This window comes from Copadichromis virginalis, linkage group LG7 (genome assembly GCF_057382275.1).
Source record: "Copadichromis virginalis isolate Kocher_CV1m ecotype Utaka linkage group LG7, C_Virginalis_male_GT1.1, whole genome shotgun sequence".
Classification (NCBI taxonomy): Eukaryota; Metazoa; Chordata; class Actinopteri; order Cichliformes; family Cichlidae; genus Copadichromis; species Copadichromis virginalis.
This window is the reverse complement of record NC_140624.1, coordinates 46,840,081-46,865,494: the sequence shown is the minus strand read 5'-3', so window position 1 is coordinate 46,865,494 and position 25,414 is coordinate 46,840,081. Positions and strand designations below refer to the sequence as shown.

General features: G+C 42.2%; 1 protein-coding gene across 3 annotated transcripts in view; it reads left to right on the top strand.

The window, feature by feature from the left end:
• LOC146705896 (mediator of RNA polymerase II transcription subunit 13-like) overlaps positions 1 to 20,945 on the top strand; it is a 91,491-nt gene extending 70,546 nt beyond the window's left edge. For 2 of the 3 annotated variants that reach the window (XM_085463771.1, XM_085463770.1), the window contains 27 exons: positions 1,304 to 1,449; positions 3,337 to 3,543; positions 4,733 to 4,897; positions 4,997 to 5,153; positions 5,257 to 5,361; positions 5,520 to 6,176; positions 6,303 to 6,516; positions 8,011 to 8,089; positions 8,201 to 8,322; positions 8,539 to 8,635; positions 8,771 to 8,988; positions 10,623 to 10,801; positions 11,861 to 12,786; positions 13,014 to 13,193; positions 13,312 to 13,541; positions 13,639 to 13,837; positions 13,955 to 14,219; positions 14,303 to 14,555; positions 14,639 to 14,827; positions 14,922 to 15,145; positions 15,240 to 15,382; positions 16,801 to 16,959; positions 17,260 to 17,424; positions 17,671 to 17,825; positions 18,148 to 18,312; positions 18,507 to 18,616; positions 18,932 to 20,945. In XM_085463771.1, coding sequence (XP_085319897.1) covers positions 1,304 to 1,449; positions 3,337 to 3,543; positions 4,733 to 4,897; positions 4,997 to 5,153; positions 5,257 to 5,361; positions 5,520 to 6,176; positions 6,303 to 6,516; positions 8,011 to 8,089; positions 8,201 to 8,322; positions 8,539 to 8,635; positions 8,771 to 8,988; positions 10,623 to 10,801; positions 11,861 to 12,786; positions 13,014 to 13,193; positions 13,312 to 13,541; positions 13,639 to 13,837; positions 13,955 to 14,219; positions 14,303 to 14,555; positions 14,639 to 14,827; positions 14,922 to 15,145; positions 15,240 to 15,382; positions 16,801 to 16,959; positions 17,260 to 17,424; positions 17,671 to 17,825; positions 18,148 to 18,312; positions 18,507 to 18,616; positions 18,932 to 19,064 — 5,842 coding nt within the window. In that variant the 3' untranslated portion in view covers positions 19,065 to 20,945. The remainder of the gene's footprint in view (positions 1 to 1,303; positions 1,450 to 3,336; positions 3,544 to 4,732; positions 4,898 to 4,996; positions 5,154 to 5,256; positions 5,362 to 5,519; positions 6,177 to 6,302; positions 6,517 to 8,010; positions 8,090 to 8,200; positions 8,323 to 8,538; positions 8,636 to 8,770; positions 8,989 to 10,622; positions 10,802 to 11,860; positions 12,787 to 13,013; positions 13,194 to 13,311; positions 13,542 to 13,638; positions 13,838 to 13,954; positions 14,220 to 14,302; positions 14,556 to 14,638; positions 14,828 to 14,921; positions 15,146 to 15,239; positions 15,383 to 16,800; positions 16,960 to 17,259; positions 17,425 to 17,670; positions 17,826 to 18,147; positions 18,313 to 18,506; positions 18,617 to 18,931) is intronic. The other variant, XM_085463772.1, reaches the window with a different exon arrangement.
• Positions 20,946 to 25,414: the final 4,469 nt, after the last annotated feature.

Here is a 25,414-nt window from a genome sequence, read left to right as displayed (position 1 = left end):
TATAGCTCTTCATATGGTGGGATGATGCAGTGAGGCCAAGGTTGGAGGACAGTGACATTGAAATCATTTTGAGTCATGTCTTGCAGAGATGTGAATTGCAGAGATGATGAACTGTGTGTGTCTGTCTGTCTGTGCGTGCGTGAGGGAGACAGTGGGGCAGCGCCTGTAGGTGTGGAGGCGACATGCGCCTGTGCGCCCGTTTGTCGCAGCCCAGTGCATGCATATGCATGTGCTTCAGCTCTGCTCTTCTCCTGTGATTGTGCAGACCTGTGTTCAAACCACCTGCTGTTAGGAGGGTATGCGTGTTTTTCTCTCCAGGAGCATCAGGAATGTTTATGAAGCGGAAAAAAAATTGGCCTGCTCTGTCTTAGGGTGCATTCAGCGCCATCTGGAGGCCGTCTCCCTAGACTGCGTTTTAAGCTCTGCCCAAATGAGTGACTGTGGAGCTGGCCATTTTATTGAATTTGATGATCCATTACGACTCAAATGGAGGTCAAGCTCCCTCGGGGCAGAAGGGATATTGCATAGGCAGCAGGGTAATCGCAAGAAGATTACAGTACCTGCTGACTTTATTGTCAGTCTGATATCTATAAACCAAGGTAGCAAGGAAGTTTAAAGATTAAAAATATACATCAGTGAAGCTGTCGAGGTACTTGTGATGATGCCCAGCCCGCCCACTGGTACATAGATTGTAATAAGGCCCCAGCAATTATCCTCTGTGATTAAAAAAAGAAGAAAAATATGATGAACTATGCCCAGGCTGTGTAATAAAGAGAGCGCTGCATAATGTAAACATGTAGTCACCACAATCACTCATAAGCAAATGAGGATTTATACCTGCAATAAGGAGCATATCTGGTAACTGATGAAGATGATCAATGAAGGTGGAGCTCAGCGAGGCTTTTACCAAGATCCATTCTGAGGCTGCTCTCTAAATTGCTATTTGCAGAAATGCTCTCATTTGTTATTCTGTGGCCTAAAAGGCAACTTCATGTTTTACTTTTTAAACATTTTTTCTACAAGATCCAATCTTTGGGTTTATTCAGTCTCAAGTAACGTAATGATGTAATTGAATTTAAAATGAATTGTGTTACACTGAAAATTTTACATGGAATTAAAATGGACAGCGTGAACTGCATTGTTATTTGTTCAGGCTGTGTACCTTTACTCGCTCCCATGTCTCTGTGGTCAGCACACTTCACACACACGTACTCACATTCAGTGAGCGCGCCGCCACATTTCTACGCTGTTTACGCTCATCCCTGATTCCATCATCTGAATCTTCACTGTCGTCTCTCCTCAGCGAACACCTGTCGTGTTCCTTCTCCTTCTTCCTCCACGGAGAGAGCAACGTGTGCACAAGTGTGGAGATTGCCCAGCACCAGCCTGCGTACCACATCACAGAACACCACATCCGTCTCGCGCAGACCTCCGTCACACCAGTACAGGGTAACACCACAAACCCGATGTTTTTTTTTCTTCTTCTAGTGCTTATGCATGTAAAACAAAGCAATCCTCATGTTCGATATATATCCAACAGAGGTGTGATTATTATTATGTAAAAATGGAAGTCTCTTAATTTCCTTAATGGAAAATGAGATGACAGTGGCTGTCAAGTCAGCAACAGGTAGAGAGGAAGCATTTGAATCTTGAACGCTTTTGCTTTCACTTTCAAGAAACCACAGTTAAGTGAAATAAAAGTGATCACTGCTGGTAGCCCATAGAGTTATTTCTGAATAAGCAATTGTGCCCATGCTGTTTATAATAATGAAACATCACTCAGACCAGCAGTGTGGTTCAGTCATGTGTTTTTAGTATTACCGCACAGTTGTAATAACAAAGACACATGACTGCTTATTGCTTGGATGAATGAGCAAAATCTGTTGTGATGCACAAATAATAGTTATTTTTGGTCTTGTGAGTGTGACACTATTTTGTGCATTGTACAAATCATTATGTAATTAGAATAGAATAGATTAGCCCTTTCTTGTCAGTGGTCCAACTGTGCTGGAATAAAATATAAACATATATATCCTATATACAAAAACAAAAAAAGGCACACAATAGAAGAAAGAATTGGTCTGAATAGAGTGGCCTGAGTGATGGGGGCTACTCAGACCATGGCTTTGTTAACAGTGTTTGTTAACAGTCCAAATGGCCCAGTGGAAGGGTTGGGGCGTTAGGGTTAGGGTCAGGGAGGTGTGGGACCTGATTGCCCTGAGGGCAGCAGGTCAAACAGGTGGTGAGTGGGGTTCATGCTGTCACCTGTGATGGCCCTGGTTTTCCTGAGGGAAGAGGATCTGGCGAGGGCCTCCAGGGGTGACAGAGGGCAGCCAGTGATCTTTTTGGGCTGTGTTAATCACTGTATGAGCACCCTTCATTGTTGTAGCCCCTGTGTACCAAAACACCCAGGCAGCAGGAGTGCACGCTCTCCACTGAGGAGTGGTAGAAGACCAGCAGCAGCTTCTGGTCAGGCTTATTCTTCCTCAGGACACCGAAGAAGTGCAGCTACTGCTGGGCCTTCTTCAGCAGGTCGTTGGTGTCAGCAGAGATGTGGGTGCCCAGAAACCTGAAGGTGGAGACAGATTCCTGTTCTCCCTTTATAATCAGATTGGAGTGGACCTGTCTGTGCCTCCTGAAGTCAATTATGAGTTCTTTGTTTTTAAGGACGTTCAGCTTCGGACTAATTGAGGCCGGCTGGTTAGGATGCTGTAGTCCACAAAGAGCATCCTCATGTAGCTCTTCCTGTTCTCCAGATGGCTCAGCGCTCTGTGAAGGGTGATGGTGATGCCATCCTCCATGGACCGATTTGCTCTGTAAGCAAACTGGTGGGGGTTGAGGACAGGGGGTAGACAGTCTCTGATGTGCTGAGACATTATCTGCTCTAAACACTTCATGACTACAGACGTGAAGGCTATAGGTCTGTAGTCATTGAGGCTGTCTATACTAGTTCTCTGGGGATAGGAATGATAGTGGAGGCCTTCAGACAGGTGGGAACAGTGGCACCAGTCGGGGAGAGGTTAAATAGCCTAGTGAGGATCCCGTTGGTTACAAAGTATTTTACATACTGTACTTTCAGATTGCTTCGTTAAAAGTAATATCTTATATTTTAGGTGCTTCTTCTTGTGGGTTATATGTGTAAAAAGTCCAATTCTACCAGTGGTAGAAGTTTAAATAGCACAAACCAAGAGTAAGTATTTCAGCATTGCAGTTATCACTAAAGGTTTGCTGTGCAAAGAAAATAAAAATCAATGCAGAAAAAAATAATAAAATGGTTCAGAGCTACTGATGTGTGAACTTTGTTTCTTTCTCTACATTATTAATTTATCTATGCAGTGATCCTGAGTCCGTACGGTCTGAGCGGCACTCTTACAGGTCAGGCCTATAAGATGAGTGATCCAGCAGTGCGGAAGCTGATGGAGGAGTGGAGCTACTTCTACCCCATGGTACTTCAGCAGAAAGAGCTAGGTGGAGAGAAGGAAAAGGAGGAAACAAGCCAGGCCTACGATCGCAACAGTCACGTGGCGGTGGAGGTCGTTGTAGGTATGGAAAAGCAATGGTGGTGAAAAAGACATTGGATTTAAAATGGTATGCAATTCAGTTCAGTACAGTTTTATTCATATAACACCAAATCACAACAACACTAACCTCAAGGTGCTTTTTTATTGTAAGGCTAAGATGCTACAATAATATAGAGAAAACCCCCCAAATTAGATGACCCCCTGTGAGCAAGCACTTGGCAACAGTGGGAAGGAAAAACTCCCTTTTAACAGGAAGAAACCTCCAGCAGAACCAAGCTTAGGGAGGGGCAGCCATCTGCTCTGACTGTCTAGGGGGTGAGGTGAGGGAGACAGGCCTGCTGAAGGTGTGGAAGAGAGCCAAAAAATAATAATAACTAATGATTAAATGCAGAGTGGTGTATAAACAGATAGAGAGTCAAAGAGGTGAGTGAAGAAGAAACACTGAGTGCATTATGGGAACCCCCAGCACCCTGGGCCTATTGTAGCATAACTAAGGGAGGATTCAGGGTCACCTAATCAATGCAAAAAAAAAGAAGGAAAAAAACTTTTGCTGTGCAGTCAGTCTGCAATGAAACTCATATCCTGCATAAAATAGTACCAAAAAGCAGTACTTAGTAAAGAGGACTGCAGTTCTTTCAGATGAGAAGGAACTAGAACAAACACCAAGAGATCAGCATCATGTTAATTACCCTCTGTCCTCATGTAGACTCCCAGGCAGTTTGAGCTGAGGTATTAGTGGATGAGGTGCTTATACTGCAATGATCCTTACAGTCAGTTATCAAAGAGCAGAAGTCAGGAAGTGACTGGAAGGCAGGGGAGGAGAGAGCAGGACTGACAGAAAGGAAGAATAGTGAAGTGAAGTTGAGGTAGAAAACCCCGGGGAGTTACTCTAACAGTTACTCTAATCAGTCTGATTCCACAGCTTTGGTTTGACCTGATTACAATTAAAACTGCTTTGCATCTAAAGAGGAAAGCCAGAAATAATACTGAAGGAGTGAGTACAAACGGATTTTAGATTTGATTGTGTTTTCATGACTGGTGAGTACGAAAGTGGGTAATTACATTAACAGAAAAGCACCAGACATTATACAGCCTCTTTATTTATGTAAGGTTAATTATTAGCAATATCTAGAAATGGTGCCCATTTAAAAAATTAAGCCAGCGTTTAAATGTATCCTATAACAGCAGATCCTCTTTTCTTGTATTCTCAGGTGGAGTAAGAATGACCTACCCATCTGCTTTCGTGCTAATTGCCCAAGGAGACCTACCAGTGGAGCAGCCTCCACCTGTTCCCACAGCTCAGGGCCTCAACAAAGAGCTGAACCACTGCAGCGTGCCACTGACGCCACCAACATCACCAGAGCAGCCATGCTCCGGTAACAGGGACACAGACATGCCGCAGCGTTGTACACACATGCTGAAATGTTAAAACTACACAGTTTTACATTGACGGTGTTTTTTTCTTTTTTTTTCAGCGGACAGCGGCTTCGTAACCTCGGCCTCGAGTGTGCCCACACCAGACAGCAGCATGAGTATCACCAGCATCAGCCCAAAGCATTCTGGGAAGAAGCTGACTTGTCAGGTGGTCCATCAGGCCTGGAGGGAGTGCTATCTCAACCAGCCTCAACATGTGTAAGTAAATCTGGAGTTTACTCCCTGACTTTGGCCGGATTATAATTGAAGTGCAGTGATGCAGCTGAGCTGGCGCCCTCATGGATCTGTTCGTTCCCTGCAGACCGAATCAGTCAACTGAAGTAACGCCTCGAAAGGAAGTGCCAAATGGAGTTACCACGTGGGATTTCAACGATCTGGGAGCGAGAGCACCTTGCAGCTGCTCTAGGTACTCCAGAATTGCACCCAAGCTGTTCCAAATGTGTTAGATTCAGGTGTTCTTGTTTTCATGCTGATGCGTTTAAAAAACAGACTTTTCAGGTATATAATTTAGTTGGAAGTATTTTCATAGAATTTTAAGTAGATTGCTATTTATTTTTGTTTCAGGTTAAAGCAGCAGAAGTCGAATCTGACCACTGCGTCCACTGCCAACTCCCAAACTAGTGCCAACCCCACTCAGTCTTCTGGCCCATCATTATACACTCCCTCCCTGCCCAAACACAAGACCAGTGACAAGACAGAAAAGGGTGACAAACAGTCCAAGAGGCCAGCTGTTATTCCTTTCCACCATCGTCTGTCTGTCACACAGGAGAGTCCTCTGGAACAGGACTCTCCAGGAGGGCCCCAGCTCGGTGGCCTCGTGGCGCTGGATCCACCCATAGAGTCCCTGGCCACTCTGCCAACCTGCAAGTATTCCAAGCCCCACTCCAATGGCAGAAAAGCCCCCGAGTCCCTTCTCCATTCACCAGTATCTCCACTTCCACCCACTCTTAGCCCGCATCCCCGGGTACAAGACCCAGAGGCTATGGATGGGCCTGTGGATATGCCCGCCTGTCAAGATGGCGCTTCAGGATTGGGGGTGATTACTAGCGAGACAGCTGTGTATGCAGCTCTGCTGAGGCAGAGGGAGAGTGGTGCTGGCTGGTGGAGAGGCTTCAGGACTCCCAGGACTGATAAGACTGACTTTAGACCCTCTGAACTCCCCATTGATAAACTAGAGGAAGTGACAACAGACACAACCATCGAGGGAGCTTCGCTTAAAAGGTAGGAGAGTTGCACCAGTGTTGGGGAAATAATATTTGGAAGTATACTGAAAATACTGGGAATTTAGTGCATTTGTATTGTACATGAGAACGCAGAAGAATAACCTTGTTTTTTTGTCTCCTTTAGACTATACGCACAGGCGCACAAGAGATTTAAACTCTCAGAGGAGAGAGTGAGGCAACACATCCAAACTTTGGGCCTGTTCCAGCAGCCAGGTGTCGAGGCACTTCGGGATAATGGGGACGATCCCTATGACTTTAAGGAAGGAGACATTGAGTACACTTTCTCCACTTCCAAGAGATTAAAGGGTCAAGGGCGAGAACCCAGCAAGAAGGCCAAGGTAGGACAACACACAGTTTGAAAATACAAATACAAACAAAAAAACTGGATTCAGGGAAAATGTAACGTGGTTAAAATCAATATTTATCTATTAATTATGGATTGCATGACCACTTGTATGCAAGGAGGTCTCATAGTAGCTTTGTTGTTTAATTTAGTTTTACAGTTGCCATCAATCGTGCTGTAACAGGTAACTGTTTAGAGTAAAACATAAAATAAATAAAGCTATCAATCTTATCTGTCCAGTCACCCAACCAGCAGACATAGTTATCAACCAGGTCACGGCTTTCAAAGTTACAGCCCAGCGGTCAAAATCAGGCCATCCATTCCACTTTGCAAAATGTGACTACTGCAAAGACGTAAAGTATAAATGTAGATTTTCCTCTGGTTTTCAAGCTTAAAAACTGATCACATCATGAAAGTCCAAACTGAGGGTCCAGAGATCTGAATCATCGTCATTTTTACAGCCTTCGTACCGATAGACTTCACTGCTGACCTGCCATGCTACACCGAAATAAGTAATAGACCCACCATAAAAAAAACAACAGAATGAATTAATAGAGAATTTGCTATTTTATTCAGTATGGGTCTACAGTGAAAAAAAGGGCATTTCCTTTGAATTGAAAGAAAAATTTTTAATTAAATATTTTTTAAATTAGGACTAGACATGAAGTAAGTTCAGTTTACAGATGTATATCTTTAACTGTAACTCTCTGACCCTGCTGATCTGCTACAATAACATGTCTGTATAATTTATTAAGGCTGGTCAAATTAGAAACACTAATGTGTACCAGTTTTAGAAAACTAGTTCATGAAATCCAAACATTTCCAGAATGAACTTCTGAAACACTTCCTAACACTAAAAAAAGGTATATAGGTTATAGTCTTTATACGTTATTAGAAGTCTACTTTACTTAAGTTCAAATTTAAATATATGCAGCTCATGTAGTAAAATGAGTTTAACAACCGTGAGCCAGAGGGTGAACATAACAGAGCATTTTGCAGCTAAAGACTTGGATAAGCCACTAGTAGGGTGGACAAGTCAAAAAAAGCTAAATGGAGAGTGAACAGTAAACTTTAACCCATCATTTTGTCTGAGCTATACCAAAGTAGGTTCTATTTAATTCAATCCAATAAAGTTTTATTCATATAGCACCAAATCACAGCAACAGTTGCCTCAAGGTACTTTAAATTATAAGACAAAGACTCTACAATAATACAGAGAAAACCGCATCAATCACATGACAAGCACTTGGTGACAGTGGGAAGAATAAACTCCCTTTTAACAGGAAGAAACTGCCAATTAATACTGAAAATGCTAAAATGCTAATACTTTGTGTTCTTTGCTACAGAATGCGGCATTTTATTAGGATGAGGCATTTTGTAGCACAAAGCGTACATTATAATAATGAAGTGAGGCTCTCGACATATTTTATTGAATCTGTGCTGAACATAACCTGCGAATGTTCTCATTTTATTTGAATCCCTCCACTAGGGAGAAGAAATCACCAGCAATGGAGCGTTAACTGATGGAAAAGATGCTATGTCCATTTTTAACTCTGCTCCAAAATCAGGTGGGGGTCCTAATCACAGACATAAACATAATTTACATGTTCTACAAAACAGCAATTCATGTCACACATGAGTAGTTTTGTTCAGTCTAACGATGTTTTGTGTTGTTTTAGACGAATCAGGCCAGGACGACGGAGCTGCTAAAACCAATCCCTCTCTGACCAGAGAAATAGATCTAGTGGTCAACATCTCTGATCTAGACAACATACTTGATGAAGACGATGAAGACCCGGGGGTAAAATATAATGTTCTATCTATATTCTTGTAACAATGTTAACAGTGGTAAGACACTATGTAATTTTCGATTTTGATTTAAATTGAAACAAACAAACAAACAACAAACAAAACTCCAAACATCATATTAGAAAATAAATAGTATTTTAGTTAACGATTTAAGAATTTTAAAGAATACATTTTTTAGTCACATAACTTACCCTGTAATACTTTTTAGACTGTTTACCCAAACCAGCACTCAACTAAGGTACCAGTGTCAACAGAAGATCGTCCTATTGGAAAAGAAGGAAGAGTTGCAGTACCTTATCCATCAAGTGAGTCACTCTGATGAGTATCTAGTTTTAAAATCTCAAAAGCTCCCTCAGTTTGGTGTTTATTATTCCGCTCACCATCTATTTACCTCCCCCTGCTCTCTCTGTGTCTCCTTGTCCATCTCTTTTTCTTTTCAGCAGTAGCAGATCTCCAGCGGATGTTTCCCACCCCGCCTTCTCTAGAGCAGCACCCAGCCTTCTCTCCCATCATGACCTATCGGGACACCCCTAGTCAAGAGCCCCCTGCGCCCACTGGACCAGCTGACCACCTTCCTGCAGCAGCCTCCACCCAGCTGACTGAACACAGGATGGAGGTGGAGGATGACATTGGTAGTCCCAGGCAGGAGGATATCAAGGTGAGGAGAAGCGGTAGTTAAGATTGTTAGATCTGACACTCTGAATTGTTCCCTAGTATGAAAACATATCATTATCTTTTTGCAGCAAGCATCAATTTAGAAAAGTGCACAGATGGATGGAAATAAGATAAATTGTCCATTTTACTTGTTATTATTTAAATGTCTGACTTGGCTGAATTGGTGCTAGCTCATATCACACTGGAAGTGTTTCACTAATACCTTTTAATGTTAGAGAGCTGTACTGACTGCAGGTTCGGTGAGCAGGGAATGCTAATCATATGCATTATGAATGCATTTGCTCCGTACTGAGTGCATCTTCTTAACAACACAAGCAAGTTACTCCAAGCAAATCATATTGTTAGAGCAGCTTCGATATGAGAAGGAAGACTGAAATACATAAATATTAGATTTGAGTGAATATGACTTCATGATGAGTTGACATACATAGTGATCTAAAGCAGATAAGGGTTGTCATAATCCTGCTTCTTATGACATGTTATTGAATGTTTAAACGTGTGAATAATTCAAGGAGAACATCTGCTTTTAACAGTTTCGTAGAATCCTAATGCAGTCCCTAATGCAAACAGAAGATCACTGAGGAATATCTTGCTAACATATCAGTTATGCAGCTAAAGCTGAGAAAATGTCACTGTTCTGTTTGCTCTAAAAAACATATTAATATGAACATGGGTAGTTTCCCCAAGCCATCCTGTTGCTTTAAATAGTCAACAGAGTACCACAGACAGGGGATGTTTGCTAAAAAACACAGTTCTCTGCTCTTTCAAGAAATTATTTATGTTTTTCAAGAAAATTAGCAAATAGATTTATGACTGTAGACTTTGGCCTCCTGTGACCCTGAACTGGATAAGCAGAACTGAACTGGATGGAGGCATTAATTTTGTGGAATCACTGGTTTATTAATTTCAGTGATTTTCAGGAGGTATTTATAATTTGAAAATCTGTGATTAGTAGATAAGCAACAATTCTGAAACTCAAGGCAGGGACTGCTAATGATGCTGGGGACAGACATTCAATAATGTGGCCACTGAATTGTTTTTTCCAAAAATCTGGAAAAATACTGTCTTAGTTGATTTATTTGCAAGCCTGATTTCTAAATAGCCCTTTTAACCCTTGTATGGTGTTCGGGTCTGTGAGACCCGTGTTCAGTTTTTTTCAAAAGAAAAATTAAACAATTAATTATTTTTACACGTGTAAATGTGTTGTGTCTTTCCACTCACTCCACTTGATTATAACTGATTTATTTATAACATTTTATATAAAAGAAAAACGAGAAGCACATTAATTCATAAATGTGATCTACCAAAGGTAAAGGGAAAAAATTAACCATGTTTGCTGTTCATATGTCTTGTAATTGGGATGAAGTAAACATCTGTTGAGTAATTTAACATAAAATTGTTTGATAGTGTTAATTTGGAAAGCCAAAACTCTAGCGGGTCCACCAGACCCATGAACACTGGCTGAGTAACAAAAATACGAACACCACACAAGGGTTAATTGCGCCTACAGTAGAAAGAAGCTTTTCCTCAACTTCTGCTCTTTAACCACTTATTCAGCGTATTGAAACATGTCTTTATACTTGTAAATAACAAACATTTATTCCTCTCTTTGTCCAGCCGCTGATAGGCTCCTCCATGTTTGCTCCACTAGCCTGCCTACCCAGCCAGAATCTTCCACCACTCAAGATTCCTGAACAGTGTTATTACCGTCCTTCCTGGTCCTTGTTGCCCAAGATGGAACATTTCCCCACGGTCATGCATCCCCAGAATTCTGCTTTCACCAAGGATGGATACATGTGAGTAATCAGTTATCACATTAGAGAGTAAAACGACTTTCATCTTGTGCTTCTCTTGGTTGGTTGGTTGGTTGGTTGGTAATTTTATTTCAACATGTGAACAATATACAAGTACATTTAGAAAAGAAATAAGAGAGAAAAAAAATACTATACAAATTACATACAAAAAACCATTCTGATTAATTTACATGTTGAAAGGGAGTGGGAAGAAGTATACACTTATTTAATCCCACCCCTTTGCCATAAATTATCAGTGAATATTTAGTCAGCTTCCTTACTGATATAATTTGTAATAAAAATAGTGAACAGATTTCTGATATACTATATACTATAATATCACATCATGAATTTTTTGTTTGTTTGTTTGTTTTTAAATAGAGACATTCACTTAATTTAAATATTTTCCTTTTCTTTATAGATCGAGAAGATCATATTTTTATAACTCTTTTTGAACAGTTTTATGTTTGGACATTGCTTGTAATTATAAATCACTGTTTAAAATAGTTTAAAGCTTCTGAAATTAAGCTGTCAACAGAATGCAAAGACACAACTGTTTTGACTTTAAGTGTAGAACATCTGTTTACTGTGTTGGAGAGAATTAGGGCCCAGCTTTACTTTCATGTAGTTTTAGCGTGTACCTGTCACTATAACCTTTAATTACCCAGGCTGGTCATTAATAACACATTCTTATTTGCAATGATGGCCGGGGGGTGGGGATGGGGGAGCCTGGGGAAAATGGGTAGTTTAAAGAAAAGCACACATCCAAAACATCTCAACACTGGTGAAACGCTGCCCCCTGGCGGCAAGGATTTTAATCTACCAAGGATAATTAATGAGTTCATTTTAAAGGTTTTTTTAAGCATGCAGTTCCTGATAGGATGGCTTGTGGGCACTTTTTAGCCTCACTGGAAAGACTGTAGTGCTCTAAGCACGATATCACTTAGTTTTGAGGATTTCCTTTTGTGTTTGGAACAAACTGCACAACCTTTAAGAGATGCTTCCAGACAGTAACGCTAATCTTGTTTGTCTCACTATTTGTTTTTTCGATTCTTTTTCCAGAAATATTCCCAGTGTTCCCCTTGCTGACCAGGACTATGTGCAGATGAGTGGAGCTACTGCCTCTACCAGTACCACTACTGGCATCCTCCCATCTCCTGCCACCCCACGCTTCTCTGTGCCCACCCCAAGAACTCCACGTACACCACGGGGTATTAACACTGCAAGCTCTGGACAGGGTTCAGTAAAGCAGGATGGTACTGAGCTTAGCTCACCAGTTTCCACCCCTTCGACAAGCCTGCCTCTCAGCTCTGTAGAGCCCCTAGCTCGGCCGGGCCCGTCTCTGCCTGAGGCCCACAGCCTGTACACAATCCTCCTCCTCTCAGACTCTGTCCTCAGTGTCTTCAAGGATCGCAACTTTGACAGCTGCTGTATTTGTGCCTGCAACCAGAATGTCAAAGGAGCAGATGTGGGGGTTTATATCCCAGATTCCACTGGTGAAGATCAGTATCGCTGCATGTGTGGCTTCAGCGCCATCGTGAACAGGCGACTGGCCCTCGGAACAGGCCTCTTCCTGGAGGACGAGCTCGACATTTTTGGTCGAACCTCCGAAGTAGGGCGAGCAGCTGAGAGGAGGTTAGCACTTTCCAGACGGGACCCGACTATGGGAGACTCCAAGGCCAAGCGGCCGCAGGATGCAGCGCCTGCCTCTCCTGCGGTCATGGTCCTTTTACAGGAACAGTGCTCCCACCCAATTTCTTCTCTGGCTTCACTTCATTTCCCCCTGAGCTGCTCCTGCCACGGCCGCAAAGGGGCACTGCTCCAGAGCTGGATGTCTGAAAAGCAGTGGGCAGATGGGAGTGATGCCTGTACGGCCTGCTACAATGCTTTGGAGCAGGGACTTCAGTATGTGGATAACCCCACAGGAGGGAAAGTAGATCTATCCGTTGTCAGAAGTACCGCTCTCCACTCCTGGCCTCACACTAATGGTAAGAATTGTAATCTGGCTTCTAAAGAGTGGACTCATATGATAAATAATTATGATAAATCCCTTAAATTAAGATATTTATTATGCATGCTGGGCTGCTTTTATATGTAATCTATGATGTATTTTGTATTTCTTTATGTATTTCTTTGTTTCTTTGGTGTTCAGAATCTTGTTAACGCCTGTGCATCTGTACACTTTCTGTGTGTGTATGTGTGTGTGTCTCGAAAGTGGTGGATATGAGCATGTTGTCGTCACAGGATATGGTGCGTATGCTGCTGTCTTTGCAGCCTTTCCTGCAGGATGCCATCCAGAAAAAGAGAACAGGACGGACCTGGGAAAACATCCAGCATGTTCAGGGTCCGCTCACCTGGCAGCAGTTTCATAAGATGGCCGGGAGAGGTTCTTATGGTGAGTCTGTGCATTCTTTGTGTTTACGTGAACAGCTAGCGCTTTGTGTTGAATTTCACCTGTATATTTTGTGCCATAATATATATCTTAAAGATGTCATAATGTTTTCCTTTCTTAGGTTCAGAGGAGTCTCCGGAGCCCCTGCCCATTCCTACAGTGCTGCTGGGTTATGACCGGGAGCGGGACTTCTTGGCACTGTCCCCGCTGGCATTGCCTTTCTGGGAGAAGTTGTTGCTGGAACCTTACGGTGGGCAACGAGATGTTGCTTATATGGTGGTTTGTCCCAACAGCCCCTCGCTTTTGTCTGCTGCCCGATCCTTCTTTCTGGAGCTTAGTGCAGTTTATGAGGTAGGAGATTGAACTCCAAGTAAGAGCCACGGTCCGATTTCAACTCATTTGTACATACTTTGAGACTTTCATGTCCTTTTCCCAACTCCTATTCCAGACATGCCGTCTTGGGAAGCACCGTCCGCTGGCCAAGGTGTCCAGAGATGGCATCGTGCGCGTGGGAGAAGATGTGGAGAAAGAAAAGCTGGAGGAGCTGGATGTGGATCAGTGGTTGACTGGACCCTGGGTTGGACAGCAGCACACTGACAACCTCAACAAACTCAAACTTTATGCTTATGCTTGCAAGCAGCAGCTTGGTGAGAATCACTGAACAGAGTAAACGAACTGGATCGCATTAGCTCTGTTTTTGAATCTGTATATTTCTTTATCTTAGGTGAATAAAGATGGGCATGTGTTCTTTTTATCGCTTTCAGGCCCCCAGCTCTCTGCCCTGCCATTGGACAGCAGTCTTCTGTTACCTCCCAAAGCCCAGCCGCCTGTGAACAACACATCCTCAGCTCAGCCTTCTTCTTCCACTCAAGGAGAACAAACTACAGGTGGTGCCAGTTCAGTAAATGCTTCAGCCCCAACTGGAGCAACCGCAGGCCAGACAGAAGAGATCCAAGGAGGAGCCAGTGACTCCAAAGGACCTCCTAGTTCCACCCCACCAGCCAACACACCAGCAGAAAACCCTGAACTGTAAGATTAAGAATGATTTTAACATCTCAGCTGTTCTTCCAGCTTATTTACACTGAAGCTTGTTTCCTCTGCTCTTTTTTCAGCTCTTCCGAGCAGTCTAGAATAGGCATCCCCACTGTGGCTGACTCAGTGGACAGCCATGCCAACCCACCAGCTATTGTTATTTACATAGTGGACGCTTTCCTGAGCTCAAGCGGAGCGAGAAACGATGGAGGGGAGGAGGAAGAAGGTGACGAGGTAGAGTCAAGTAGCATTTGGCTGCTAGGGCTTCTCCGCTGCTACACAGAGATGCTGCAGACACTGCCTGAAACAACAAGACCCGCACTGGTGCTACAGGTAAGAAAATAATTGCGAGGCAGGAAGCAGAATTCACTTTTGATCGCCATCCTCAACATTTCTTTGCGTCATTTATATTTTAGGTGGTGCCGTGCCAGTATCTACTCCAGCCAGCTAGCGGAGAGAGCCATTTGTACCTGCAACACCTGCGCTCCCTGGCCTTCTCTTGTTACTCTCAGTGCAGGCGTCTACTACCCCAGCAAACACATATCAAGTCCTTGACTGGTTTTGGCCCAGTTTCCACTGTCAGTTCGGTACTTAAGAGTCCAGAGGTAAGCATGACAGTTCAATGATATGTTTGTTTTCAGTAACTGTAGTATATATCATAACTTCCCTTTTTAATAAAATCCTAATTGTTTAATGTAGCACCCCAGCCCACTGCAGCTGTACACTCCACCATTTGTGCTCGGTCCAAGCCGTCCCAAGCAGCCAGAACCAGGAGAAATATGGGCAGAGCTGCCTCCCAAATACAACGTGCTCTTTGTAGGATACTGCCTGTCACATGACCAGCGTTGGCTGCTTGTTTCCTGCACTGACCAGCAAGGAGAGCTCTTAGAGACTTGTATCATCAACATTGATGTGCCGAACAGGTGAGAAACGGTTTCAGTGAAAGGCCTGTCCTGTCATAGCGTTTGGTGTGACATGGCGGTTTCTAGCTTTTTTCATGATTTCTTCTCACTTCAGAGCCCGCCGTCCTAAGGCGTCAGCTAGGAAGATGGGACTACAGAAGCTGTGGGAGTGGTGCATTGGCATCATTCAGATGACATCGCTGCCATGGAGGATTGTTATTGGTCGATTAGGCCGACTAGGCCACGGGGAGCTTAAAGGTGAGTGACACAACTCATTTTCAGTTCTTTCTGATAGGTTTTAAGCAGAGGAAGTGTGCAGTAGAATAGTTTTTTCTTGCAAAATAGCAGTAAAAAGTCTTGAGGGTTAATTTAGGGTATAACTGACCTTTACTCTTCATACTGCACATCTATCAATATTACAGTGCTGAAAAAATGAAATTGATCATTAGAAAACACATCAGATCTCAATGAGAGAAAATATCTATTTGTAATATCTATAATGATACGGACTGGGCAATGTGTTAGGAATGAAAAGATGTTCAAGGCCTCCACAATCCAGACCTGGACCAGGACATCACTGAGCTCTGGTCATGCTGAATGATGTTGTAGTCAGCCCAATGTTTCACATCTGTCACATGTGCTCAGGGTAAACCTGCTCTCTCTGGAAAGCACAGGGTGCCAGTGGTGTACCTGCCAGTTCTGGTACTCTATGGGAAATGCCAATCATGCCCCACGGGGAAGTGAGCACGGGCCCACTAGAGAACGTCAGGCCCTCAGGCCATCCTCAGGAAGTCTGTTTCTGATTGTTTGATCAGAGGCGTTCATATCAATGGTCTGCTGGAGGTCATTCTGTAGGGCTCTGGCACTGCTAATCCTGTTCCTCCTTGCACAAATTAGTAGATACCAGTACTGCTGATGGGTAAAGGACCTTCTACGACCCTGTCCAAATCTTCTAGAGTAACTTCCTTTCTCCCGGAATCTCCTCCATGCTCCTGGGACTATGTTGGGAGACACAACTGGAGAAGTTAGCGTACCTATGCGAAGTCTGTAGGGTCCACGTATCACCTCATGCCACCAGTTGTGACACTGACCCTACCCTAATGCTAAAATAGTGAAAAAAAAGAAAAGATGAGGCTCCAAAAAGGCCTTCTCCTGTAAAACCATTCCTGTTTTAGGGATTGTCTCATTGTTGCCCCTCTAGTGCGCCTGTTCTTAACTTCATTAACAGCAAATCAGCTGAAACTGATCAACAACCCCCTCTGCTACTTAACCACATAAGTATCCCAGAAGTTTAACTAATGCGATGCTATACTCAGAATGAAAAGTGTTTAATTTTTTGAGCTCCATATAATCCACTGAAAGGACACTGGGACTCACTGGACTTGCTCAGTTTCTGGCTTTAAGCAAAGACAACTGGGCCATTCAGTCAGCAGACTTCTCTGACGAACTCTTCTTTTATTCTTTTATCGTAATTTAATTTTCTGACCTTTTGAATGGAGAGTTTCGTGTTACCCACCTGTACTGATTACAGATGTAGTCATAGACTGGTGCACAAACACACGCACACACATAGACACACGTTTTATAATGGAAAGACATTTCATAACTTGCTCTCTCTTAAAACCTTGGCTTTTCTTGCTACATCTCTATATCCCCTACTTTATCTCTCTTACTAGACTGGAGTTCACTCCTTGGGGAGCACTCCCTCCACTCAATAGGACGCCAGCTGAGGGAGGCGTGCCGCATGTGTGGGATCTCAGCTGCTGACTCTCCAACAATCCTCAGCGCCTGCCTGGTCGCCTTGGAGCCACAGGGCTCCTTCGTGGTCATGCCTGGTAAGTAGCTCACCCACTTTAGCAGTTAGCATAATAAATTATGAGTTTAGCTGTCATGTTTATGGCTGTGGCACTAATAATAGCGCATACTTGAGCGTTCAGACGTCACAACAGTCAGAGTAACAGATTAATAACAGAAATTTTTTTGCACCAGTGTGCAAATAAGAAAAAGTGTACATAAACAAATGTTTGTATTCAGCTATAATAAATAATTAAACATGTGCTGACCACTTTAGTTCAATAGCTAATAAATACAGTTTTCCCCTCACCTTTTGTGTGTTTCTGTTTATGCGGATCCAGATGCGGTTACCATGGGCTCTGTGTTTGGCCGCAGCACTGCTTTGAACTTGCAGACCTCGCAGCTAAACACACCTCAGGATGCTTCCTGTACACACATTCTAGTCTTTCCAACTTCTTCAACTACCCAGCTGGCGTCCAGCTCCTACCAGACAGAAGACAATAATGGTAACGCCACCCAGGATAGCAGTTATGCTAAAGTAATAAGATTATTTAGTAGTAGACCTTGAACAGTTGGATAAATACGATGGTGCTTTTTTGTACCAACAGGTGGCGTCCTTGTGCTTTGAAAGTCACATTGAAAATAGTTTTCAGATATGTGCTGCTGTGTGCTTTGAGTAGGCTTTTAATGACCACAGATAGTTGCTGTTGTTGATGAGTAAAGCATGCATTTACTTTACTTTTTCTCCTCAGATGACATGTTTGATCTTCCCTTTCCTGATGAACTGGAGAATGACATTGGCATTGGCATAATGCTGAACCTCCACTCTTCACCCAACACCTCTCCCGTGCCCTCGCCTGGGTCTCCATCTGGGATGGGAATGGGATCCCATTTCCAGCACACCAGGGTGAGTCAGGGTTCAGTGGAAAGAGGGTGCACAGGCTTGAAACAAGTGGCACCCTGTAACAAAAGAAAAAGAGCGACTGTCGTATATTTTAAAATGTAAATGAGCTATGTTTACACATAACCGTTTTATTTCGGTTGAAAAATGAAGAGTTGCCTGTCATAAAATGCTAACATACGCATTTCTGTTTAAGGAAGACAGCCCACAGCTGTCAGTGCACATGCTCAGAAATATAGCCTGTTGACAGATGAATAAATTGTACAGGTCATGACCCCAGATTGCAATGAAGGTAATATTTATTTGCTGGCATTCTCTCTGTCTGCAGAGCCAGGGAGAGCGCTTGCTGTCAAGGGACAATCCCCCGGAGGAGCTAAAGCAGCAGCCGCTGGCTCTGGGCTACTACGTCTCCACTGCACAGGCGAACGGACTTCCTCACTGGTTCTGGGCCTCTTGCCCGCAGGCTGAGAAACAGTGTCCGCTTTTCCTCAAGGTACCCACAACAATGCAAGTGTGGCTGAGAATGAATGTAAAGCTTTCAGGATTGGAGACAGAGGGAGAAACTCAGAGAGACACAAACCTCAAATTTATTGATTTGTTTATAGATCTGTTTATAAAATCTTCAGGTAAACTTCGAAAGCAGTCAAGCTTCAGTACTTTAAACTGCTTTGTGTTTCTTGCCCGCAGGCCTCTCTCCACCACCATATCTCCATAACACAGTCAGATGAGAACGTGTCAGAGAAGACTAAGAGGGCCCCACACCCCTTGGATTCAAAGACCACTTCTGACGTGCTCAGGTAACTTCATTATGTGCATTAAATGCTAATGAAATTGACAAGCGTGCTAAATGTATATGTTTCATATTAGCACCAACAATTCAGATGAAGGAAGCTGCATAAAGCCTGAAAATATGAAGCCTTCTTCTTATAGTTCTTGAAAAGTTCATAATTATCACCTTGATAATTATGCAGATGTTTGCATATTTTTGTCAGTGTGAAGAATGAGTTCAGAATTAGATGTGATCTCATAGAAAAAGCAGCAGTTACATTTTTTCCTCTTCAACAGTTTTCACCTAGCGCCTTGATAAAACTGTGTATATTTTCCACTCATAGGTTTGTGCTGGAGCAGTACAATGCCCTCTCTTGGCTGACGTGTACCCCTGCCACTCAAGATCGCCAATCCTGCCTGCCCGTCCACCTGGCCATACTAGTCCAGATGTACAATGCCATCCTAAACATGCTTTAGCTTTTGTGAGACTTCCAGGACAGCAGTCAAGGGCCGAGGGTTAGCTTAATTTCTCCTGTGCCTACACCTCTTTCCGACCACCAGAGGGCACCAGAGCTCCTCTGTTCTATTAGGTAGACATGGATTGATGGCAAATAAAGGACAGGACAAGCCAGACAATCCCATTCCTGGAATGTAACGAATAAAAGAAGAGCGAAATGTTTTCAACAGCAACGTCACTCAGCTGCGACGCAGTGGAAAGCCAGTGCAGGGTGTACCTTCAGAAATGGGTCTGTGAACATTTCGGGGAACACGGACAGATCCATCCCAACTATGCCTATCCAAGAAAAAAACTAAAAACAAACCATTATATCCCACATGGGCAGCATCTCTTTGTGTGTTTTGAAGCATCTGTGGACGACATTTACAGAGAAGCTCCGTACGGTTCTTTTTTAAACACCCTCAACTGTCAAAAGGGACTTCTGTGCAGGGTCACATGACTCCACATGGCGTGTTTTACAACCAGCAGAGTGACGTGAGATCACAAGCGCGTGTCTTTGTTACATCAAAGGTGTTTTTACATTTTTTGTATAGAACTGAGCTCCTTGTGTCTCTCGGTTGCTGGTTGGTTACAGAAACTTTTACCTTCACTCTGAGAGGAGCAACTCCCACTCGCTCCAGAAGGGGGGACTATTTGATAATGGCACTTTTTTCCCCCTCGTACCTTCCAAAGTGTTGTAGATATGAACACGATGGAAAATATTTGTACAGTTGAGTAACATGTGTTGTTTATAATGTATGGCATACATTTACAAAGAATCGAGACTTATTTTTAATATTTAAAACGAGAAAATGAGAAACTTAAACAAGGCCTTTTTGTTCCCATTCGACCATTAATCGTCTTGGGATCTGAAATAAAAATTTGTCATTTTAATGCAGTTGTAAAGACGCCATATTTATACAAATTATATCATGTCATAGAATTTGATATACATATATATATACATATATATATATATCTATATATATGTGTGTACATACATAAATATATATTACCTCTTTCAAGCAGGCACTTAATGTTACTGGGGATGGGCACAGTCTGAGCATTTATTAAAGATGCATTTTAGTTTCTTTTTGTTTTCTACAGATGCTGAACATTTTAACTTTTTATTTAAGTTAAATTAAATTCACGCAGGAGATACGCTATGAACTGTATATTTATAAAGTGTTCCTATTCTCCTAACAAAAACTTGAAATAGGCAATAAAATCCACGGTATTGCGAGATTATGAAACATTTCCGAATGATGCTTTACTTTATTGGCTCTCCTAAATGATGTCAAGAAAACCATTAGAAAGGCCCGTCTCTCTCCAGCTTCCCTCAGTCTGCTCTTTGTTAGATTCCTAGCATGTTTGTATATACACTTTTCAGATGTGCTTTTTGGAGTTTCTTAAAGTTGTACATTTAATGCTGGTTGGTTTACTTTCACTTAATTCATATCAAAGTATTTTTTTCCCTTTGAGCTTTTTTTTTTTTTTTGATATACAGTATACAGTGCAAAACTCATTTAATTACAGCCAAGAGGTTAAATTGCCAAGTAAGTATACACAAATGTACAAAGGCAAGTTTGCAGAAATTTGTTACATCTGTCATCACTTTGAATATCAAACAGATCCACTTTGGTGGGAGAGATCTGTTACTTTTACACTCTTTTTTTTAGTAAATTATTAAAATTCTTGCAAATGAAGTTGTGTTCAGTGTCCTTTAATACCAAATAATGCAAACTATTGACTTTTTGTCATGTTTTTGAACATTATTCCATACTATTCACACATTCTTGGGTTATCCAGTTTATGGTTAAATGTAAACAAGTCCTGCATCTAAGTAAAGTTGTGTTGTTTCACGTTATGCTACTGTTTTTTATTCTACTGGTGATATTTAGCGAGGCTTTTCACTAGGCACACCCTTTTTTCTTCAGAACTACCTTCATTCTTTGTGGACTAGATTCAACAAGGTGCTGGAAATATTTCTGAGATTTTGGCCCATGTTAACATGATAGCATCACACAGCTGTTAAAAGGGATGGACATGGTCAGCAACAGTACTCAGGTACACAAGGATGTATTAAGCGCCCCAACATGTGCCAATAATTGCAGAGCCAAATCTGCTATGATATACAACCTTGTCCATGCATCCGTCTTCTTCTCATCCAATTCGGGGTTGTGGGAGGCTGGAGCCTATCTGGGAGGCAGGATACACCCTGGACAGGTTGCCAAACTGTTGCGCGGCTACAACCTGAATTCATAATGCAAAATTCAATGGCAGAGTTTCAAAAAGTCATGTTACAGGCTGACTCACAGTTGCACTTGCTGAATATACTTCTAAATTATTTAATGTGAATGGCTGATGACTATGTCTGCTTCATTTACTTGACAGGGTACTTTAATCATGCTTAGTTTAATTCAAATGCACATGTGCACAGAATGTATCAAAAGAAAAAAAAGGCAAGCAGTGGATTCAGGATTCACCATTTACAGTAACTAATTGGTAAAGGAAGTGTGACTCTGACTAGGATATACATTGATTCAAAACCTTTTTTGAATCAATGTATATCCTAAATGCTGGCTGTAGGTCTGTGTAGTGCAACAGCTCAAACGTGAAATGGTGTAAACAGTGTGTGCACAGTAAGAGCAATCATAATTTGACAGCGTCATATAACAAGCTGTGAGACGAGGGCGATAAGCCTTTTATTGCGCTGCTGACAAGAGGTGTGAATCATTGTTTTTCAGCATCCGTCTTTCACAACACCCAAGGATTATCTAAGGCTGCGCAATGACAACAAGCTCTCCAGGCTCTTTGGAAATAAAACTGAACGTGGAAATAAGATTACAAGTAACCTTTGAAGAAAGCGACGTTTACTGACTGGTTCATTAGAGCAAATGACAACAACACACGGTTCAGTGCTGACTGACTATCACGCACGATCTGCCCTTCCTGTTCAACAAGACGGTCGAGTTTTATAGTGTGTATTCAGCTCACACCTGCAAACACAATTGCTGATTAAATTCCTTTTGTAAAAGGAATTAACGTCAATATGATTTTGTCACATTACAGAAGTGCTTTTTCTGCACGTCAACTGTCATGCGTCAGTGTTACTCAAAAGCAAAAATGAACTGACGAAGGAAATGTCACTGTAGCGTGACTCGAGGTGTGTCATATTAGACTTGCTAATGCGGCTGTAAACTGCTGAAAGCTGCTGTTGAAACCTGCAGGTTTGATGCTTTCTTTTTAAAGTTACATTATGAAAATAGTGAAAAATGCAGGATTGTGGGAGAGTTGGCTGCCTGTAAAGGTGCATGTGTGTATGTGTGTGTTGGGAAGGCTGTATGAAAAACAGTAAATACATTTCCAGACAAGGATTTTTAAATTAGCTCATTGGATACATGTAATGATTCTAAAGGCTGTCCTCTCAAAGGGAGGTAAGAGCTCTGCTTTTTATGTATGATCTAGAAGAGAGAATATGTACCAGCAAGAGAGAAAAAGAGATTGTGAAAGAGGTTGTATTTGACTGTCAGGGTCACATAATATTGCTAAGTAAAAAAAAAAAATTGCATTTCAAAAGAAGCTAGAAAAGCATAGTGGACAACAAAACTAGAAAAAAAAGTCTCTCTTTGAGGAACTGGGCAGCTCGAGGACATTGTGAATGAAAAAGAGCGAGTAGTTGAAAAGTAAAAGCCACTGAAGAGTCACTTGTCGTGGTGGGGCTGTGTAATGGCCATGACAACTGGAGGAAGTGGACTCTTAATTGACTGCAATGTGTTTTCCACAGATGGCCTATTAGGCCATGGCCATTCACCTGTTATCTGGCTTTCCAAGTGCCTTTTTGCAGCCAAATGGCCTACACACTGGACAAAGGAGGCCAGGGTCTGGTTTGACATAACATTAGTGCTACACAATTAGAAGTCAATTACATTTTATGTCAACAGTGCACCACATGACATCACAAGGTTGCTTAATAAAGATCTATTGTGGCTTGTCGTCATGAAACAGGATGCAGAAATAGCATTTTTAATTTGTATTTATTCCCTTTTTTACTGAATACTAACAGACATTAAAACATGTTTGGGGTATTACAAAATCTGCAGTTCCACAAATCGACAGATAAAGCTATGTGTTAAGAACGACACATACATGACTTTATTTGCAGCAAGTTATAGCAGCAGATAGGTGCTTGCAACCAGTTCCATTATATGAAAGCTCAATAAAAGAGTTCACAAAGGTAAAGCTGCTGGCTGACTCACAGTGTGCTAGCTGAAAATACTACTAATGTGAGTAGTTCATGTGATGAGCAAAAAATTGGGTGCAATTTAAAGTTCACCAGAATGACTGATCATTATGTCTACTGCAGCTACTTTGCAGAGCACTGTTATTGCGCTTAGAGCAATTCAAACGTTCCTGCAAATGTGTGTTTTAACAAAAAATTGACCATTCTGTTTCCCAGTGCTAAGAAAAAAAGCACAAAAAGTGCAGAGGTGCACAGAGGGGCCAGTGCTACAGCCAGCCTGTCACTGGAGATGACCCGTGAGAGTGCAGGGCACAGCCATGTGCTGTTTTGACACGCTCGCTCTTTTCAAAGTGGAGGCAGCTGGCGGCTGTATCTTCACGCAGCTTTGTAGTTGCTACTTACACTGCTGATCTTCCTATGGTTGATGAAAGAAATGCAAACACACACGCACGCACATGCGCACACACTCCTTGGATACCTTATTGGTCTGTCTGGTGTCTGTCATGGCGGTAGTCCTGTGGGGTTGGACAACGTGGTAGGTCTTATGTCCGCCTGGCTTTTAATATGCCCACCAGGTCATGGAGGGTTCAGAGCACTACACGGCTTGTGGGTGGTACAGGTCAGGATCACAACCATCCAACGTGAGGATAATGAGCACTGATACGATCTCTATGGATGCTTTTCACCAAAAGTTCCAGGAATGTTAACTTTCCGAGAACTATTCATCATTATCCTGCTGGCGTGTGTGAAGGTTTGCTCGGTTATTGATGATGAGATTAAACGACTGAATCTGCTGATGTATCAAAAGTGAGACTTTCTCAAATACTGCTTTTTGATGGATAAGTGCAAAAGCTACCAACCTCATAAAGCACTCTCTGAGGATGGGCTTATTGGGAGTTCCTGAATAGGTTTATTAAAGTCAAATCTTTACTGTTCTGTTGACATCGATCCTACACGAGCTATAGATCATCATCAACTTACAGTACATACAGCTGATGAATTTTATTTTAGTTTTTGAGGTTACGTTGCTTCATAAACTGTTAACATCAGAAAAAATGCAATGAAGGTGAGAACACATAGCAGGTTTTTAAATGTTTTTTATTTTGACCTGACACCTCTGCTGTCTATCAATAGTTCATTATAATGGGGAAGGCTTTTTTTTTGAAAAGCTCTGTTGCTCTTTACTAGATCATAAGCATTCATTTTAATTAGTGCCCTCACTTTTTCTTTCTCCCGTGCTCGGCCAGCTCCAGCCAAGCATATTGTCAGCCATTTTCCAGATGGCTCCAAGGAAATGCAGCTTTTGGCGCAGCTCACACTCATCGAAGAGCCATCAACAGCTTTTGTTTATGGGGTCCCCGCTGAAGCGACAGAACATCTGCCAACTCAGTCTCTTTGGAAACATCTGATTTTGTCTGAATTTGCTTTCCATCTCCAGACTTTCCATTTGCATAAATAGTTTTTATTAAAAAGAGGCCACAAAACGAGCACACAGAGTTTGCAATTTCCCTTTCTGTAAATCTCTCACTGCAGGACATTACATCCTTCAAGCCGAAGGAGAACTCCACTTAACACTTTAGCCAATCTAAACAGAGGAAGATAAAAGCTCTGCGGACTTCAAAGCAGTCCATGTGTGCGCCCCCTCTTACACACATCAAAACACTAGAGAGGACAGAATCTGTCATTTATGTCAGGCATAAAAGTTTGAAGGACATTAATCCACTTGCAACTGCGTGCCACAAACAATCCAAGAAAGCTGAGGGAGGGGCATGTAGCCTTAGGAGAAAACTGAGGATAAGGACTGTGCACTAAAGATTTGTGAGTGCAGAAAAATGGCAAGTGGGATTAAAGAAACCACAGATAGCCAGTAAGGAAAAGATGAACTCATTGTTATTATAATATTATTATATATATATTATAACTCATAATTAGTAATGTTGACAGGTCAAACAAAAATTGAAATTGACATTCTGCATATTTGGAAACAAAATATCAATTAAAGACACTCGATGTTGCAATAATTAAATGAGAACAGCCATTAAGCAAGATTATGCAATATAAAAGATAAAGACTGCCTATATGTACCTG